The 19338-nt window shown below is 43.7% G+C and overlaps 2 protein-coding genes and 1 long non-coding RNA gene across 4 annotated transcripts in view; 1 reads left to right on the top strand and 2 right to left on the bottom strand.

Moving 5' to 3' along the window:
* The first annotated feature begins 363 nt into the window (after positions 1–363).
* LOC147251997 (WD repeat, SAM and U-box domain-containing protein 1-like) lies at positions 364–17106 on the top strand. The gene is made up of 11 exons (XM_086220069.1): positions 364–1004; positions 1973–2160; positions 2817–2903; positions 4002–4095; positions 5619–5652; positions 5753–5793; positions 6134–6243; positions 6614–6643; positions 8542–8718; positions 15425–15559; positions 15636–17106. The coding sequence occupies exons 1-11, from the start codon at positions 607–609 to the stop codon at positions 15785–15787; spliced, it is 1446 nt and encodes a 481-aa protein (XP_086076195.1). The 5' UTR covers positions 364–606; the 3' UTR covers positions 15788–17106.
* LOC147251998 (uncharacterized) lies at positions 12585–16280 on the bottom strand. 2 transcript variants are annotated; one of them, XR_015118720.1, is made up of 3 exons: positions 15920–16280; positions 15397–15645; positions 12585–14846 (listed from the first exon to the last, which is right to left on the bottom strand). It is a non-coding gene; the product is annotated as an uncharacterized LOC147251998 (long non-coding RNA). The 2 variants fall into 2 exon arrangements; XR_015118719.1 differs by having other exon boundaries at positions 15397–15553; positions 15920–16272.
* Positions 16691–19338, bottom strand: part of tanc1b (tetratricopeptide repeat, ankyrin repeat and coiled-coil containing 1b) — a 97976-nt gene continuing 95328 nt past the window's right edge. The window contains exon 27 of the mRNA XM_086220068.1: positions 16691–19256. Within this exon, the coding sequence (XP_086076194.1) occupies positions 17771–19256 (1486 nt within the window). The 3' untranslated portion in view covers positions 16691–17770. The remainder of the gene's footprint in view (positions 19257–19338) is intronic.

The following is a 19338-nucleotide window of genomic DNA, read 5'->3' as shown; positions in this document are numbered from 1 at the left end:
ACTTGATCTGTATTAATTAATGAAGTTGAAAATCAATTGACAGTATGGGAGGGGCAACATTAACGTACCACATTACATTGGAAAACAACATTCGTATCAATATGCAACTAATTGCATCATAATTCTGACAAACCATTATTTTTTATTCTTATTTTAAAGCATTAAGAACATGTAATCCAGATTCCGGATGTCTTCGCTGTAGATTTTCTAATTTGAAGATTACCTGCGGTTGGGATTTTTTGTTTCCACATGTTTTTATCATGAATTACGGTAAATGAATCGAGTTACTTTTGATCGTTTGTTTCGACAGAAAACATTTCACGCTTCATGACATGACAAGGGTAAAGCAGGGTGCGAACATTGCGTAACTGTGTCACATGACCGATAAGTTATCAGACTTTAAGGCAGCTGGAGGAGGAGGAACTGCAGAGAAACTCCGCAGAATGCAAACAGAGAAGTTTGTGTTTTAAGTAAAGTCGACGAGGCTAAGAAGCACCGGGGTGACAGCCTCCGAGGTATCGGGGTGTTTGCTACTTGCGCTCATATTGAGCTTTTAGCGCCACCTGGTGTGTAAACTGCTGTCTGCTGCCCCAGCTCTATGACAAAATGGTGTCAATAGTTTGCAGCCTTCGACATCACTCGGATGAGGTCAGTTGCTGCGCCTTCTCTCCGGCCCTGCTGGCCACCGGCTCCGGTGACAAGAGTCTCCGTCTCTACGACACCGCGGACTTCTCGGAGCTTCCCTGCTCGCCTCTCTCCGGTCACGGCTACGCAGTTCACTGCTGCTGCTTCAGTTCCTGCGGCAGCCACCTCATCAGCTGCTCCACAGACGGATCCACCATCGTGTGGAGCTGTGAGACCGGTGAGGCGTCCGTAGTCCTGCAGCACCCGGACCGCAGCCCGCTCCGAGTTTGCGCACTGGCCTCCGACTCCTCCGTCCTGTTGGCGGGGGCCACTGACGGCACCGTGGTCCTCTGGGACTTCCCCTCCAAGACAATGCGCAGGTAGAGAGGTAGACCAAGGACTTTAGACCCTCAGGTGAACAGGGCTTCTCAAAGTGTGGTTTGAGGACCTCACGGGTCCCTAAATGTCTTTCTTAGCAAAATGAGGAAAACTTGAAATTCACTTTCACGTACCCGCTCTCAAATAGCTCCTGGACAAACACGTGACACTGAAACTAATTTTACTAATTCATTACTCATTTTCACTGATTACCTTGACAATTATGTGAAAAAGCCAGGATTTTGTCACCTATGAATTGATACTTTTGGGGGGAATTCTATCATGTTAGGTGTTAATTTGGTGGACTCTACTATAGTTTTTTCAGCTTATGGAAGTATTGTCACCTGTCTTCATGGAGCAGCAACCAGGGTGTTACCAGGGAAGTTGCTTAGTTTTATTCCACTGTTAATTTTTGCCAGACAATTTAGCAAGAACTAAATAATTAGATAAAAAATGGGGTCGTATTTATGTGGGTGCCCCAAGGATGGGGTCTGTTGGTTGAGTAATAATTTAGTGTCTTTGTGTATGAGTGTGTGTTGGTACATGGAGCAACGGTTCAGGCCCTTCATGGCAAAAATAGCCCAAATATGAACCTATGGAAATACGCTACACACTAGTAGGACTGTAATGTCTGAACCAGTGGGTGAAAAAATGGGTATTTAAAGGGTCAAAACTCTAAAAACTGTTTTAATGAATAATTTTATTACAGCAGTTTCCTGGGGAGTTTTTTGCTCCTGATAGCGAGTGTTTTAACCTGATATGGTGACGCTGATTAAAGGAGGGCTGGGGGGTTAAACACATTCAGTTCATTTTATTTAGCGCTGCTGGGCTGCAGTTCAGTTTTTATGAACCCCCCCATCATGGACTGTTTAAAGGAGCTGCAGCTCATCTGTCCTGCTCCTCCCTGGCTAATTCAATTGTTCTCCGCTGCCAGACACTGATGCTACACTGACTTTGTGTCCCCTCACAGATGCAGCTCAGTGAGCGAGGCCAGCGTGGTGGCCTGCAGCTTCTCTCCCTGCAGCCAGATGTTTGTGACTGGCTGCACCCTGGGTGACCTCCGCCTCTGGGATGTGGACTTCAGCCTCCTCCATGCTGAGAAGGACGCCCACGACCTGGGAGTCACCTGCTGCAGCTTTGCACCCCAATTCCAAGTTGGTCAGTTCACTTAAATCTCATCACCAACTCGAAGAGTAATCTAACAAAAAACAGACAGAAATAAGAGAGGAATAACAACTTCGACCCATTCATGATTAACAAGCATGAATATGTTGAAAGCACAGTTTTAGTCTCTTTGATAATGGATCAGGTGGAGTTTGGAGGTTCTGCATCACATCACTGGTCAGCCGGGTCAGAAAAGTAGCTTTGGGTATCTGGCTCTAGAATACCAGCAACACACAATAGTCAAAGGGTTTCCTGGCGAAGTTCTACTAATCCAGGCAAAGACCGTTTTGGAGAAAAGTGTATTTGATGAGGTTTTTTTTTCTCCTGCCCCATAGTTAGCATGCATAGCAGCTAAGCTAAGTCAGGGCAGTCAGGTTGGGGCCTGGAGCTCCATGACACATGCAGAAAAGTGAGAAGGGTATCTACCTGCCTGTCTGACTGTGAAAATGATGAACAATAAGAATATTCTCCTGCAAAAGGTTCCAGTTTTTAAGAACGACATGAACGGTTACCTTACAATGTCAATCTTCAGACCTAATCCAGTGTTAAAGAAGAACGCTCTGTATTGTTACCCTTCACAAACAAGTCATCAGGTGATATTTCTGCTCTGATGCACAAACACCCAGGAGGAGTGTGTCTTTGCTCTGCAGATGGCTGCTGCGTGGAGTTTCGAATGGCCTCCTGTGGGCAGGACAGCCAGCTGAAAATATGGATTATTTCCCAGCATGAAAGAGCAGGTAGGCTGACCCCTCTTCCTCTTCCTCCTCCTCCTCCTCCTTTTCCTCCTCAACCATAAGCTCTCTCACTCCATCGTCCATAAGAGGAATAAAGAAAGAGAAGTGCTGACTGCTTTAACCTTGAAATCTCTCTGCAGAATAGAAGAATTTTATTAGTGGGGAATAAATCAACTGCAGACTGATTCATTAATAATAGATTGCTGCATACAGAGGGAATGTGTGTGTGTGTGTGTGTGTGCGTGTTTGGTGGGGGGCTTGTGATGTGAAGTCAAAATTGATGTTTACTTATGATGTGTTTGGAGACAATAACTGTGTAGTGGTGCATGAGCACGCGCAATTTCTGGGAAGGATGTGATGTGTCACATGACCATGACGACCCACTGCAAGAAAAGTGGCTGTGTTTGTTTCATCTCTTTAAAATGTAGTTTTTCAGAAGAGGCTCCCTCTGGTCCAGACTCATGGGGGTGTTCTGTGGGTCAGAGGATTTGTTGTTCCCACCTGCTCATCATAATTATTAGATATTTCAGGTGCATGGCTTTATGTTATCAGGTTTAATCATGCAACTCAATTTTCCCCTCAATCAGCTGCCCTGGTGTGTTTCCTTTCACGTCATGAAAACACTGTTTGCGCTGTGGAAGCACGGTAACTGTAATCTAATGACGACGAGACAGGTTGAAAGTAATGGGATGTTAATCCTGCCATCGTCCAATTTTTTTTCCAAACTGAATGATGTCATCTGAGCAGGTTTATTGTCCAAAACAAAATCTGTAGTTTCCTATAAGCTGTCAGCAGGAGGCACAGCTGCAAGTCAGTAAGTGGAGAAAATGACTTACCGACAAAAAGTTTGCTGTTTTCATTCTGCAGGAGGGAACCAACTGAACAAATACAGACAATGATGCACTGTGTGTGTGTGTGTGTGTGTGTGTGTGTGTATGTGAAAGAGAGAGAGAGAGAGAGGGAGAGAGAGAGATTTCCAAAATTAGTGGACAGATTGGAGGAGGAACATAGCAGCGCAGTTTTACTTTGAACTCTAATCTTGCCTCTGTGTGTGTGTGTGTGTGTGTGTGTGTGTGTGTGTGTGTGTGTGTTGACCCACAGCATGTGCCATGAAGCTGCTTCACACTCTCACTAGTCAGTCTGCTCCAGTTCTGTCTTGTGCCTTCTCTTCTGATGCCGAGCTAGTCATTTCAGGGTAAGGTGCGCACACACACACACACACACACACACACACACACACGCACGCACACACACTTAGAGAGTTACCTGACAAACTCATAAAAGGGCAGTTATGGCCTGTGGACCATCTACATTCAGCCCTCAACATCCTCAAAGGAAAACCAAACTTCCCCCAAATCAATAAAAGCTGCATTACGTTACTGCATCAAATGGCCTCAATGAGTCAGAAGTGCTATTCAGCTTGCTTCCAACAGAGGGCGCTGCCTACATTCAGGTCAGACCAACAGGCCTCAAGTTAATTCTCTCTGAAGGGTGAGGACAGAGTCAGTGTGAATCAAGAGTCATTCCTCTGAATTGAGAAAAGTCCACTCGAACAAGTACAAGTTTAATGATGAGTTGACCTCAAAGTATCTAGTTTCACTTGCTGGTTCAAAGTCAGCATGTCAGCTATGCCATGAGAGCGTGGCAGTGAGCAACATCAAGAGACAGTTCTTCAATCGAGCGTGCTGACTACGCCGAATATTTGTCATCGATGGAAAAAAGAGGAAAAGCCCTGAAATTGTCCTCTAAATTAGTTGCCAGGCAGGATATTTTCACAAATCAGACGACCATCCAAGAGTCAGCCATGAAAACTAGAAACTCTCATACTACAAAGTACCAGAAAGGCCACATTTGCAGTTCATTTTCTATGCTGGTATCTTGTGATTATAAGACCTTACCTCATTACCTCATTATGACAAGGTAACACATGAGATAATCACTCATTATAATGAGACGTAATATGTTATTGTCTCAAGAAAATGTTCTGTTGTTAATTTATAATGACATTTAAAAATTAACTGCAGTTTGAGTCGTTCTTGGTTTCCATATCTAACAAAGCAAACAAACCCAACTCTCAGTTCAACTGCTGGATTTGTGGACCTCTGGAAACAAATGCTGCCCATCCCTGTCCTAACCACCCCTCCCATAACCCTGAATATAACACCTTCACCACCAAAACACCGGTAAATCAGTCTTTCACCACTGAGGGATTCCAGCTGAACCCACCCAAACCCTCTCCGTCACCAAAACCTCAGGAATTACATTTTGTCCCATTAAGGCCGGCCACTGGTCCCATGAGGACTAGAGGTCCCTATAAAGCAGATGTTTACACCAGAGTAGGTCCCCAGTAGTTAGCAGAAACCATCACACACACACACACACACACACTCACACACACATCTCCCAGAAGTTCCAATAAACACCTAAACACCTGCAGAGTTTGTGACTAAATGTTGATTTTTGGGCCCGTCAGGCTCGTATATTACCCTGTTGTGGCTCATTGGGGAGAAGTTGGGCTACATATTTCAAGTGTAAACAGCAGATGCCACTGCTGAGGAGGTGAAGTGAGCAGGAGTGTATATGAGCTTCTGACTGAAGGTTCATTCATATTCTCTTTGTAGCTCTGGTATGATTGAATCCTTGAATGTCTTTTTTTTGTGTTATTTGACAATCATCTTCAACTTTCTTGTTATTGTTTTCTGTCTAACTACTCAACAGTTCAGTGGATAAAAGTGTTGCAGTGTATGATGTGGTAAGTAAAGTCCAGCATCCCAGGCTTTGCTGCTTCAGTGGAGGAGAATTTAAACCTCGTACACTTTCATCCTCCTTGTTTCTTTTTGTTTTGTTTACAGAGCCAAGGAACCCTGCTCCACAGTCTGAAGCAGCATGACAGGTAAACGACCTGACCTCCTGCCGGGAGGCAATCTCTGCAGCCATCGGTGTTTCAGATCAGACATGTGATTTTTGCTTGATTAGTTTTTCCCAGAAGCATTAGCTAGTAGAAGTAGCCTCTCTCCAGTAAGTCATTGAAGTGGCGCCACAGGTAGCGACCAGCAGAGCGCTTTGAAGTGCTTGAAAGGATTGAAGATACTGTACCATCTAAAACTGGACTTTTTTATGTGTACATATATATATATATATATATATATATATAAAGCTTTTCCTGCTCCAGTTTCACCTCATCATACACACTCTTCACATCCTCCTCCTCCTCCTCCTCCTCCTCCCTGCAGGTATGTGACGGCCGTTGCCGTGTCTCCCACCATGCCCTGGATTGCGTCCGGCTCCATGGACCGAACAGTGAACGTGTGGAGAATAGGAGATGGAGACGTGGTGGTAGCTGGTAAATACTAAGTAGAGAATTGTTTTGGCTGGCGCCTACAAAGCAGTTGTTCAAAAAGCCATTTGCAGCATCAAAGTTGCCCAAAATAGTGTTTTGGGAGATAAGCAGCAGGAGAAGCTCTATATGTGATTTGCTGTCTGGCTGCAGTGCCTGGAGGAGGATTGTGATTAATGTTTAATGGTGCAGTGGGGGAAACTACCACCGAGCTTTTGTTTTAGAGGTGAATCTTCTTTAAAATCCTGACATGAAAGACAACATTTCATCTCAACGATCCGTTTTTTTTTTCCCAGTCTGTCTCTACTTTCCTTTAATCCTGCTTCTTTTGTACTTTTCACATAATAAAGTTATTTCTGTTCGTGTTTCTCTGCAGCAGCTGAATCAATGCAGACAGCATGTCAAGGTAAATAAATGCATTACTTTGTTTTGCCCTCAGAAATCTTCAGTTGGTCCTCAAATTTAGCCAGTTTTTGTAATTCAACGCCGCATTTTAACTGAAGTTCTCACAGCTCTTTTCACATAGAGAAGCAACCATCAGCTTCTGAGCAAAAAACACGGCTCTTTTGAATTAATATGGGTGTATAGTCCAGATTATATTAACTATTATTATATATTTCAGCTTGATAAAGTTAAAAATGGCAGGGGAGTTTGTGTTTGCAGGGAATAAACAATTTTTTAAATGTTTTTTTTCCTATGAAGTAAAGGCTGTGCTTTGGTGGAGCGAATGAGAATCTAAAAGAAGAAATGGAATAACTCTGTTTTGTTTCACTTCTTTTTTCTTATTTCCACAAAAAGACCCGACAAGAGGAGAGCCCTTCTCACTCACATGAAGTTCAAATATACTCAGTAATTTTTTTAAACTTAGCAAACAGCAGTCGTTTACAGCAATTCCACTGAACTTTTTTAACAGAAAAACATCAAAAAAAGAAATTAAGGAGGCAAAACACAATAAATGAAAATTAACAACAAAAAAACCTCTTTAGAAAGGAAACAAAAACAAAAGAGTTGTTCACCAGTTGAATTTAAATAAACGGTCCCAAATTCACAGCCCTGCCACACCTCCACACCAGCAGCTCAGGTGTCTCCAGGTCTGCCGCTTGGTTCGGCCTCCTTGACAGACACGTGGCCGTCTACCGACGTGTCCGTCACTCCCGTGTTTGTTTCGTTGCTCCTGTCACAACCTGCCGTCCTCGTTTAGTTCAAAGTCTTGTGATATTACATGAACTCTGCCCAGCCTCACCCTCCCTCGCCGGCTCCTGCGTGGGAGGGGATGAGAACTAAGTTTTCTCCTACCTGGGTTGTTTTTAACAGCTTCCATGTCAGGTGAGCCAGGGACTCCAAATCAATACCAGCTATTAGTTCTAGACAGGAAGTATGAGGCACAACTTTTTATATTTTATTTAGAGTCATTTCATTGTGTCCTTTACACTGTAATGAGTGTTAAAATTGGGACTTAATTGTTTTATTTTTATTGACTGTGAAATGCAGTTGACCGAGGGACTCCAAATCAGTACCAGTGATTGGTTCTAGAAAATGCAGCAGATGCCTCTTTTTATGTCACCTTATATTTTATATGAATCGTTTAGTTGCGAGTTGATTGTGTTGCCGCAAAATTCAACCCTTTTTTCTTCGCTAGCCTCCATGTCAAGTGAACCAAGGACTCCAAATCAGTGCCAGCTATTAGCATTAGATTGGATGTATGAGATACACCTCTTTTACTTTTGTTAAAAAATTGTTTTTTGTATTTTGTTTAAATATTTGAGTTCAATAGGAATCATTGATCCTTGGACACTGGGGCTCTGGGACACTCTAGATTTCATTTTAATGGCTCCCAAAGGTAATCTGGGAGAGCCCCACCCCACCCCCGCCAACCCTTAACGGATAAGCGGTATAGAAAATGAAGGATGATGGATTTAATCTGAGTATTAAATATTGATATAAGAACAGCTGCATAATTCAACATTTTTTTTTATTTCAACAGCTTCTATGTCAAGAGACCCAGGGACTCCAAATCAGTATCAGCTTGTAGTTTTAGCCTGGAGAGGGGGGCTACACCACTTTTTTTTTAAAATTACATTTAACTGTCTTATATATGAATGTTTGAAGACAAATTCATCATGTTTTTCAATAGCTTCATTGCATGTGTGTGTGTGTGTGTGTGTGTGTGTGTGTGTGTGTGTGTGTGTGTGTGTGTGGGGCTGGTGAGGCAAATAGTTTCTCTTTGCATCTGATAAGTTGTGTTGCAGGAGACGGGAGTGTGACAGCAGAGCTCTTCCTCCCTTTCTGTTGTGTGTTTTGCAGGAAGGAAGCTTCAGGGTCACTCCAGGCTGCTGCTCACTGATTGGTCGGAGGAGGACGTGCAAGCTTGGATGTGTGAGGAAGGACTGGAGGAGCTTGTCGGCATCTTTAAAGCCAACAACATTGACGGACCAGAGCTCAGCCTGCTGAACAAGGAAACTGCAACCGAGCTGGGAATTGGTGAGAAGACAACAACACACATCAGTGTACAGTAAACACACACACACACACACACACACACGCTAACAGTGGCACTGGGATTCAGCGTTTTTATGGGGATTTACGTTTGATCCTGAAACATGACAGGCCTGAATTGGATAGCGCAGTATAAGCTGCTTTTATCAATGCTCTGATTTACCCCCCAACGCACGCGCACACACACACACACACACACACACACACCAGAATTTCTGTCTGCTTATACAATCACAAATCACGTTATGAGGACAGAACCTCACAGGATGACCTTTATACTGCAAACAAAGATAATCCTCTGAAAATAAGATTGGTGGATACAGGGTCGCCCAAGGTCTCAGCGTGGAAAGTCACCATACAAACTGTAACCACAGCAGTGTGTGTGTGTGTGTGTGTGTGTGTGTGTGTGTGTGTGTGTGTGTGTGTGCGCGTGTGTGGCAATGATCACCAAGCCAGTTGTGTGTTTTATTAACACCAAATATAACTGCAAAACGCTCAGATCAAGGGCCCCAGAATGAGTATAGTGACATGCTTCACGCTCAATTTGTATAAACAAAGAATTACACACACACACACACACACACACGCTCCTTACATCTGATAACAGCCTCATATGTAATTCTGACTCAATGGGCAGCAGCTCATTCTTCTTTAATACCAACATCAAAAACACACTGTTCAAAGCACTTCAGATTAATGGGAGAAAACACAAGATTTCTACCAGAATCGTCTCATTGATCCATCAGTAGGTAATCATGCACAAGTAGTGACATAAGCTGGTGGTTAGATCAATTAATTACACCTCAAATTAACACGTTATAAATATTAGTGCAAGAGACCCAGACACCAGCATTTTAAACTTGGCCCGTTGGAGGACTCGTACTTGGCAGTGGCTCGTCACGTCACACATGTGTCGCTGGTCAAAGTGCCTGTCTGAGACTCGGCCTCAAGATGCCCTGACTTAGGCTTTATTCAATCACCAATAAAAATATGGATTTCAGATCTTCTCTTCTTGGTATATTCATTTGATTAGTCATGCACTACAATTTTGCAATGTCCTGGAATTCGAATTCTATATTTCGGGACCTGAAGAGGATATGAGATTAAAATGTGATTAGTTACATGAATTAATTCAAAATCCTGTAATTTATTAATTAGTTTTTTTTTTAATCCCCTGACAGCTCTAACATACATATATCTATATATGTCTTTATCTATCTATCTATTTTTTTTCTTGTAACCAGACACATAGAAGTTCCTGCTTTTATCACAGCAAACACAACCTTTGGCTGTTGTTCTGTTTGCTGTGACTGGACAGGAATTGACTAAACACAACTGTCAAGTCCACCTGGGCTGCAAGTGCTTGGTATGGTCTGCGGTGCCCACTGAATTCTCAAGTGAAATGAAAATACTGTTATGAAAAATTAGACAGCTAGGAAGGAGGGGGGGGGGGGGGGGCTGTATTGCTGCCCAGGTGAATACCTCTCAGTGACTGTGACCTTTGAGCAGTTAAATCTTTTTAGCTCATCCTCGAGTCCCGGCTGACGTTTGAGCAAAATTTGAAGTTATTCCATCTGTGGCGTTCCAGAGGCATCGTGTCCACGAGAACTGGATGTATAGACGACAAGAGCTAACAGCCATGAGCTAATGCTATCGCCAACTTGCTCATGCTATCTCTAACGCTATCGCTAATGCTAAAAAGTAATGATAAAAAAACAAAAACATTTATTCTGATTCTGCTGCCCGTGTATATGGGTTCTTCCTTGGCTCCTGCCCCCCATCCTCCCTACTAGGTTCAGGAAAATCACTTCAGTAGTTTTTGTGACCCCCCCCCCCCCCCCCCAGCACTGACTACAGGTAATTACCACTGTCATGTTGTCTTTTTTAGAGTTTACTTTAGTTTAGAAGCTGCTTCTTGTTGCTGCTCCTCCTCCTCTTCCTCCTCCTCCTCCTCCACCTCATCATCATCATCATCATCATCATCATCAAAAGACATGATGGTTTGTCTTTGTCTTCCAGGTCACTTGGTGTCAGCATTTAGAGCAGATGAGTAAATGAAGGCGTACGTGTCAAAAGTAGTGAAACAAAAAGTAGGTTAGAGTCAGAAAACACTCGCAAGTAAAACAGAAAAAAGTATGAAAAGAATATATATATATATATATATATATATACACACATATATACGTACATACACACACACACACATATATATGTGTGTGTGAATGTATGTGTGAATATGTATATATATATGTGTGTATATATATATGTGTGTGTGTGTATATATATATATATACACACACACACACACACACACACATTTCTATATGATTTGCTGTGCTACTCGTTGCCGCCGTCTGCTTTGGCTCTGTGGACGGCTCTCATTACCTCCAACGTCACAACACTTCCTGTCCGTCTTGGTGTTGTGAAATCAACAACTATTACATGTATTTTAGTCTCGTACTGTTTAGATAAATGGACGAGTGCATACACTTGCACACACGCACGCACAGACACACACACACACACACACACACACACGGAGCAAATTAGATTTCAGCAGCGCACTTTAGTTGATGAAATATTCATGAATCTTTGAGTAAGGGGAAGGGGAAAAAGTTTCAGTGGGATATAATTTAGTGTGTCAGTGTGGAGGCAGCCTCATTCTGCACATTTATTGTAGCGTCTCATCAAATTATCAGTCTAAATGTAAAGGGCACTAATGGCTTGTGCCACCATGAAAAATGTATGGAAATCTTAACAGCTCTATAGGGTAATGCTTTATTCGCAATTCCTCCATCCAGGAGAAGCTTATGGGATGAGTCTGACTTAAGAGCCTCTGCGCGTCTCAGGTCATTCTTGACTCCCGTCCCAACTAATTGTGAATGTGACAGCAGACTGACGAAAAGAATAGTGTGGAGGAATTTCAACACACACACACACACACACACACACACACACACGTGTACACGCCTCTCTCTCTCTCAGTTCTGTACATTAGAGAACAAATTGTGCTGGATTGCAGCATCAGAAAAACTCAGTCGGTTCATCACAGTTTTTTATAAGTGACCTCTCTCTTCTCCAGATGCACTGTGGCATTAAAAAAGGTTTATAGGACAGGAAGCTGCTACTCCTTCATTGGCTTTCCTGTGAATGTACTGGTGATGACCCAGTAAATCTCCTACCTTGCTGACAACTTGATTTTTGCGGTCACGCTTGTGTTTTAATCTGCCGATGGAACTACCGTGAAAGACGGAAGTGCATCTATCTGTCCATCATTCTTACCATTCACCGTTTCATAATTTTGACTCTTAAAATATTAAAGAGAAAAAAGTAAGAACAAATAGATGTTCCATCTTCACAAAACTCAAAATATTTCTGGAGTTTTGTTTTTTTTCCTGACTGACATCCATAATAAATTCCATCTGGGAGAACAGAGGATGAAGAGAGCGAGGAATTCTCAGCGTTTATGATCTGTATGCATCAAGTGTTTGGTGTTTTTACTGAGCCAGCAGCTGCAATAATTGATCAGATATCAAAATCATTGATATTCTTTGGTTCTTTGGTTCAAATGAGGGGGCGGCATGGCTCAGAGGTGGAGTGGCCGTCCAGCAACTGAAGGGTCGCTGGTTCAATCTTCCCTTACCCTGGTAACCATGTTGAAGTATCCTTGAGCAAGATACTGAACCCCTAATTGCTCCTATTGGCCCTGTGATGGACTGGTGACCCGTCCAGGGTGAACCCCGCCTCTCACCCAATGTCAGCTCCCCCCCCCCCCCCCCAAACAGATAAGCAGTATTGAAAAAAGGATGGATGAATTCCATCATCACCCATTAACAAGAACAAGTCCCCCATTAACAAGAACAAGTCCCAAGTAACAAGAACAAGTCCACAGTAACAAGAACAAGTCCCCCAGGAACAAGAACAAGTCCACAGTAACAAGAACAAGTCCCCAGTAACAAGAACAAGTCCCCCAGGAACAAGAACAAGTCCACAGTAACAAGAACAAGTCCCCCAGTAACAAGAACAAGTCCACAGTAACAAGAACAAGTCCCCCAGGAACAAGAACAAGTCCACAGTAACAAGAACAAGTCCCCCAGGAACAAGAACAAGTCCACAGTAACAAGAACAAGTCCCCCAGGAACAAGAACAAGTCCACAGTAACAAGAACAAGTCCCCAGTAACAAGAACAAGTCCACAGTAACAAGAACAAGTCCCCCATTAACAAGAACAAGTCCCCAGTAACAAGAACAAGTCCCCAGTAACAAGAACAAGTCCACAGTAACAAGAACAAGTCCCCAGTAACAAGAACAAGTCCACAGTAACAAGAACAAGTCCCCAGTAACAAGAACAAGTCCCCCAGTAACAAGAACAAGTCCCCATTAACAGTATTTGGTCTGCTTGAGTATTTCCCCTCTTGTTTCAGCAGACACACATGCAGCGGTTGAAGGATAACAAAGAACTCCAGTCTCGTTGCGCTGAGCAGCTTGATGTTTAGTACTGGATGACCTCACTTCCTGCTCCCAGAATCAAAGACAGTAAAAGATGAGAGCTGGTTGTAATCACGTCCTCGCTAATTGTCTTCATTTGTTCTGACATTATACTTTGACATTCTGTATCAGAGGAGGAAGAAAAAGGCGTTAACACTGTGATCAAACTTCTTTTAAATAACAAAGTCTTTCATCACTAAACAGAAGTTACAAGTTTAGTCAGCGCGACGATCTTAGCATGACCCTTAGTGCTCATTCATCGCTGGTTCCTCCTGCTCTCTCTCTCTCTCTCTCTCTCTTTCTCTCCATTCTTCTCAGAAAAAAACGCACATAATCTGATAATAAATAAAGCAAACAGTGTTTATCACATTAGTAAATGTGAACAGAGGTTTTCTCTCTCTCTCTCTCCTCTTTTTGCTGCTAACCAGAACTCAAACATGAAGATGGCAAAGGATACGTATTAATTTAAAACATTATTCTGATTGAATGTGATTACTGTGTGTTTAATTCCATCAGCTAACAGGATTCATTCTCATTCCCTGACCTGAGCCTGCTTCTTGTGTGTTCTGGAAGCATTCTGCTTATCTATCTGTCTGCAAACAGACATTTTGAAATTCATATGTGAAATTATTTGGGAGCCAACATCTCGATGAAAATTCATTATTTAGTCAGATAAAGAAATAAATGTACCCCAACTACACAACTGAAGCGATATTAATAGCTAGCTTGTAAGTTAGCCAGAGTGCCATGCTAGCAGCTAGCTCAAACGTTAGCCAATAATACCGCGTTATTTTGAATTAAAAAATGATGTTGGTGTTTTTTTTTTTCTTTTTCTTGGAAATATTGAAAAAAATCTTTTTAAAAAATGCCGTTGTCTTCCATTTAGGGTCATATTCTATTCAAAATAATATGGTCATTTTATTTGCTCGTGTGTTTGGTTGAAAATGAAGAATGATTTGGATCGTTCCAGTATGGGGTGTTACACTAATGTCGGCACCCACAGAAACAAAAAGGACAGTCACTTGTTTCTTCCTGACATTTCAACCATCCAAAACATATTAACTCCCTAAACTACTGTAATTTTCCTCAAATTTAAGCTTTGCAAGCTATTGTTTAAACTGTAGTATCAGTGTTGCCATGGTGACGCTTTAATCTGCTTTTCATTTACTATGTGTTCCAGGTTCATTAACGACTCGTTACTCCGACAGATGCTCTCTTTATTGTCTTGTGTGTGTGAGAATTTAGTTCTCCCCGCTTCATTCTAGCGAGGTTTCACTGAGGACAGCCATTGTTTGGCTCTGTTTATGATGGATAATCCCTCGTACACAGACTGCAAAGACTTTTATGAAGGAAATCTTGTGTTTTCTTGGTGGCGACGACGTGATGCTGGTCCGCCGTGTCTGTGTATTTGTGTTTATTTTGAAGCCTATTATGTTCTAATCTTATCATCGTTTAACGTCGCATTAGCTGCCTTTTTGGACGAATCCCACATATTTCTCTGAATTACTTAAAGCCATAGCTTTATCACATGCGGCCAAATGTAATTTAGGCTGGTATTTCTGATGTATTCTCATATATCTTGAAGTCACCAGATGCTTTGTTGAACATTCTCAGCACCAGAAGAAACTGAGGAAAAAAAGAAAAAAGCACGACCAGTTAATACTATGTTTACCAAGGACGCAACCAAAACAGCCTCACTATATTACATATATTTCTCAAATTTGAAGGTAAGAATCAGGTTCCGCTGCTAAATACTGAACTTGGTTTAAAAGATAAATAAGCTTGTTGTTGCAGTGTGTCCGTGCGTGTCTAGCAAAGCCGATCTTGCTCTTAGTGACCTTATTTAGCTCATAAACGCTCGATGGAATTACTAATAAAACAAATTTACATCCTGATATAGCAATGACAGCTGATTCATAGAAGTATACAGGAAGCCCCGATGAACACGACTGCACCTCTAATCTGTAAAGGTCATCCTGGTGGTTGGAATTAGCAGCTGTAAAGTCGCCTGCAGCCTTTTTATTTATCTATTTTTTTTATATAGTTTTGTTTGGTGTTGAACTGATAAAACTGCTTCGTAAAGATACGTTCTGACATGCTAGAATAAACAGGCTGATAAATGGTTCGTTTCAAACGTAGCCTTCGCTTCACAAAGTTAGAACGTGATGGAACTCACCAGCTGTAACTGAATGTTGCTGTTTCAGAGACCGTAGGCCTCCGCCGTCGACTCCTGAGGAAAATTGAAGCCCTGAAGGCAGAACAGAGCGGCGCAGTGTGGCCCGACGAATTTCTGTGCCCCATCACCAGAGAGCTGATGAAGGACCCTGTCATCGCTGCAGGTGAGACCCCCACAATCTTTTAGTTTCAGCCTCACAACTCTAACCAGTACCACAGTAACATGCCGCTGCTCCACAGATGGATATTCCTACGAGCGAGAGCCCATCGAGAACTGGATCAGGGGGAAGAACAAAACCAGCCCTATGACCAATCTGCCTCTCCTGACCACACTCCTGACCCCCAACAGGTCCCTGAAGATGGCGATAGCCCGCTGGAAGTCCACTCATTAGGGAGAGCATTTTTTTTGCAGGATTCATCTTGAAACCAAAGAACTTCGCCAGTAACCCAAAGACACTCATCTGATAACCTGTCGTCAAACACGAAGGTGCCTGATAAATGAATATTCCTGTTCTATAAAATACCTTTTGGACGGCGGACTGATCCGCTTGAAGGTGCTGTGACTGATCCTTTAAAGCTGAAGCGACAATGAGGAACCATGAAAAGTTGAGTTGATGAGAGCTCATCAATAAACTGCTGCTAGACTCCCCTGGTCTGGTGTCAGTGTTGCCTCTCAACTCTAGATCTCAGTTTTAATGAAAAGTTCATCACGCCGTTCTGTACTTTCCACATGTGGCTTTTAAAGCTGATGCTACCTGAGTTCAGGGTTGGGATAAATTAATTGTCGTCTCGGGAGAAAAAAAAGTCACGACTCTTTTAGCTCACGCTTCAGGTTGACCGTACGCCGACTTGTGAATGAACAGACGGTCGTCACTTTCGTCTGCTCTAAACCACGCCTCTGAGAAAAATCCTGGCAAGGCCAAATTTTCTAGTTGACCAACTTTTGAAAGAAGAGTCAATAAAATGGTTTCCACCTTTTTATTTTAAGGTCACAACTTTCCCATTTCCAACTTTGTCAGCCAGGTCACACCAGCGACAAGTTTTTAAGTGGCGCGGCAGGCAGACGTTGACCCCACTCTTTGCTCCCATCTCCCAGAGGTCTGGTCTGACACGGTCAACTCTTCTGTCAGCTCGCCGTCAAACACGTTTCTCTCTGTTGCGGTTTTGTGGTCAAACTTGTTCTTCTTAAAAAAAAAAAAAAAAAAAAGGCGTTAGAAGGGTAGCGCAACCTTATCCCCTCCTCTTTCTTACCACGTGTTTTAGAGAGAACCCGCGTTCTGAGTCAGGTTCTGAATAAGAGACGGCAGAAGAGTGCGAGTTTCCCCTCAGAGGGTCTTTATTTCTCTCCCACGGTGGCTATGGCAACAATACTCTATTACAGTATGTGATCACAGCTAATAAAGCTCACAATACTGAAAACATGGCAACAATTGCATTTAACATACATATTAAAATAGAGTGAATGGCACTGTGCCCCCCCAAACCATTTGCTGTTGTTTTTTTTTTAATAGTTTCTCTGAAATATACCGTAAACTGCAATTGTAGCATGCACTTAAACCCAATATTATCGAGAATCATAAAATGTCTTAGTAGCTGTGCAAAAATAACTATATAAAATATATTGCTTTTACAATTAAGCCATTGGCGCTGTAAATAAATTAAACTAGACAGCAACAACAAGCAGGTACAGAAAGGATTTAAATTCCATGTTAATGGTGATTTTTGTAATGTACAAACATATTTAACAAAGGCTTTTGTTTTTGTTTTTTTAGAACATTTAACACCATTTAAACAACATTGTGCATAAAACTCAAAATACACCAGTATGAACTTACTCTTTTAGCATAAAACTTCAATGGAAAGGAAAAGTACATATTTATAAAATATACACAACATGAGAATCTATAACATCCTTCGTAAAACACAGGAATGCCTGTCAGACTTTCTCTTCCTGATTCCTCTCAGCACCAAACGCGTTTTAGAACTGTTCTGTAAAAACACAATTTCGTAACGGACTGTTTTGTGAGCACTTAACCCGCCGACTAAAGTGCTTGCTGTTTTCTCAATGAGGACTGTACAGAACAAACCCAAATACTTCCTTCAGTGCAACGTCTCCAGCTTGGCTGAATAATGGCAGACATGTTGTCTTGTAACAGAAGTTGGCGGCCGAGAGCGGCAGGTTGAGAGGACAGAGAGAGATTTGGAGCATTGGACACGCTGCTTGCCGTCTGTATCTACACAGGAAAACCGACAGTTTGTTGCTTCGCTTTAGTCTGGGGCTGCTTAAAAAAGTTAAAACTCTTTTTTTTACTAGCGTGTGTGTGTGTGTGTGTGTGTGTGCGCGTTGTGGACTGTATAAGATAAAAGGACCATCTCTACACATTTGACTCAATAAACGATCGCTTTGGTTTCATAGAAGCTATGTGGGCGGCAGGATTATCTCGGGCTAGGCCAGGCTGCTTGGCCTTACTGTCCATGAATGTGTGCTGCATCGCCAGCGCTGGCTTGGACTCTTTGTAACAGTTGGCGGCTTGGCAGAACTTCTCTGTATATTCCTTGGCGTGCATGCCATTTTGTAAGCTACTCATTGCCATAGCACCCTGAGGTGGTGGAGGTTTGTGCTGCTCGTGGTAAGTGCTCACTGTTTTGGCGTAGGGCAGCTCACAGTCGCCCGACTGCATGTCAGAGGAGTGGTTGAGCCAGCTGCGGCCAGCGGACTGCAGGCTTGGGTGGCTCTGCAGGCAGTGCTGCTGCTGCTGCTGCTGCTGCTGCTGAAAGCGTGCAGTCTTGTCGGTGACGCCCATGAAGGGTCTGGGTTTGTACTCTGCTGTAGAAACCACCTGCTGGACATGTTTTGTCTTGTCAGAGATCTTGGTGCGGACATCAGGACCCAGCTTGCCACTGTCGGACAAACTGCTACTGGAGGCCAAGCTGCTCGTGGAACTAGACACACGCATGCTGCTGCCGCCGCCGCCGCCGCCGCCACACATCCCCTCCTTTACTGGCTCGCTATGGTTCCCCTGTGGACCAGGGCCAGAGCAGGCCAGCCCATCCAGCGAGGATGATGAGTGAGCTGACAGCCTGTCTGGACCCTGTCTGAAGGGATGAAGGCTCTCATTGTCGTGGCCCATGGAGGCAGCAGCCAGGGATATGCGGTTCCCGTAGACAGGCTCGTCACCTGGGGGACCCAGAGGACTGATGTCGATGCCGGGGCCGGGCTTCAGCATGCTGGACATGTGTCGGCTGGGTAAGGGACTGGATGGAGCATACTGAGATTTGGCCCCTGATGAGCGGCCCCCCACAGCCCCACCCCCTGCTTGCATGGAGCTCATGTGCTGGTTGGTCTTGACTATCTGAGCTTGCTTGGTGGGCTGTAGCACCAGGCCCTGCTGGGTCAGAGCCTCCCGGTGCTCTCTCGGGTACCGGTGAGGAGGAAGCCTGCTGGGGCCTGGGGGGGAAGTGGGGCTCTGATGACCCAGACTGTTGCTGACAGGATCAGAGGGAAGGACTCGGTTGAAGGAGTACGTGTTCTGTGACCAGCAGGCCTCTGCTGTCCTGTTGTGCTGTGAGGTCGCCTCCTCCTCCTCCTCCTCCTCCAGGATGTCTCGTTGGCCCTCGACGCTCCTGACGAGGCCGCTCTCTAACGGCTCGTCCTGTCCCTCATCCTGCTCCTGGTCAGACCCGTGGCCTCCTGACGCCTGAATCGAGGCAGCTGCAGCCCCATCGAGGCTTCCTTTGGTCTGAACACGCTGCATCTGTTTACACTCTTCCTCGACTCGAGCCAGCAAACGACGGATTTCCCGGTTATTGGGGCACAGCTTGGCTGCTTCGTGCAGGTCTGCCAGGGCTGCAGTAAACTGCCTGTGGATGGAAATCGCCTTGTTAGTGAATCCAGGCCACATAATTAACCATCGATAGCAGCCTGCAGTGGTGGTCTGGGCCT

Source organism: Aulostomus chinensis, chromosome 12 (assembly GCF_037954235.1).
Source record: "Aulostomus chinensis isolate RoL2024-O1b breed Wild chromosome 12, RoL_Achi_v1.0, whole genome shotgun sequence".
NCBI classification, from domain to species: Eukaryota; Metazoa; Chordata; class Actinopteri; order Syngnathiformes; family Aulostomidae; genus Aulostomus; species Aulostomus chinensis.
The sequence above is the reverse complement of the archived record's forward strand: the minus strand, read 5'-3'. Positions and strand labels throughout refer to the sequence as shown.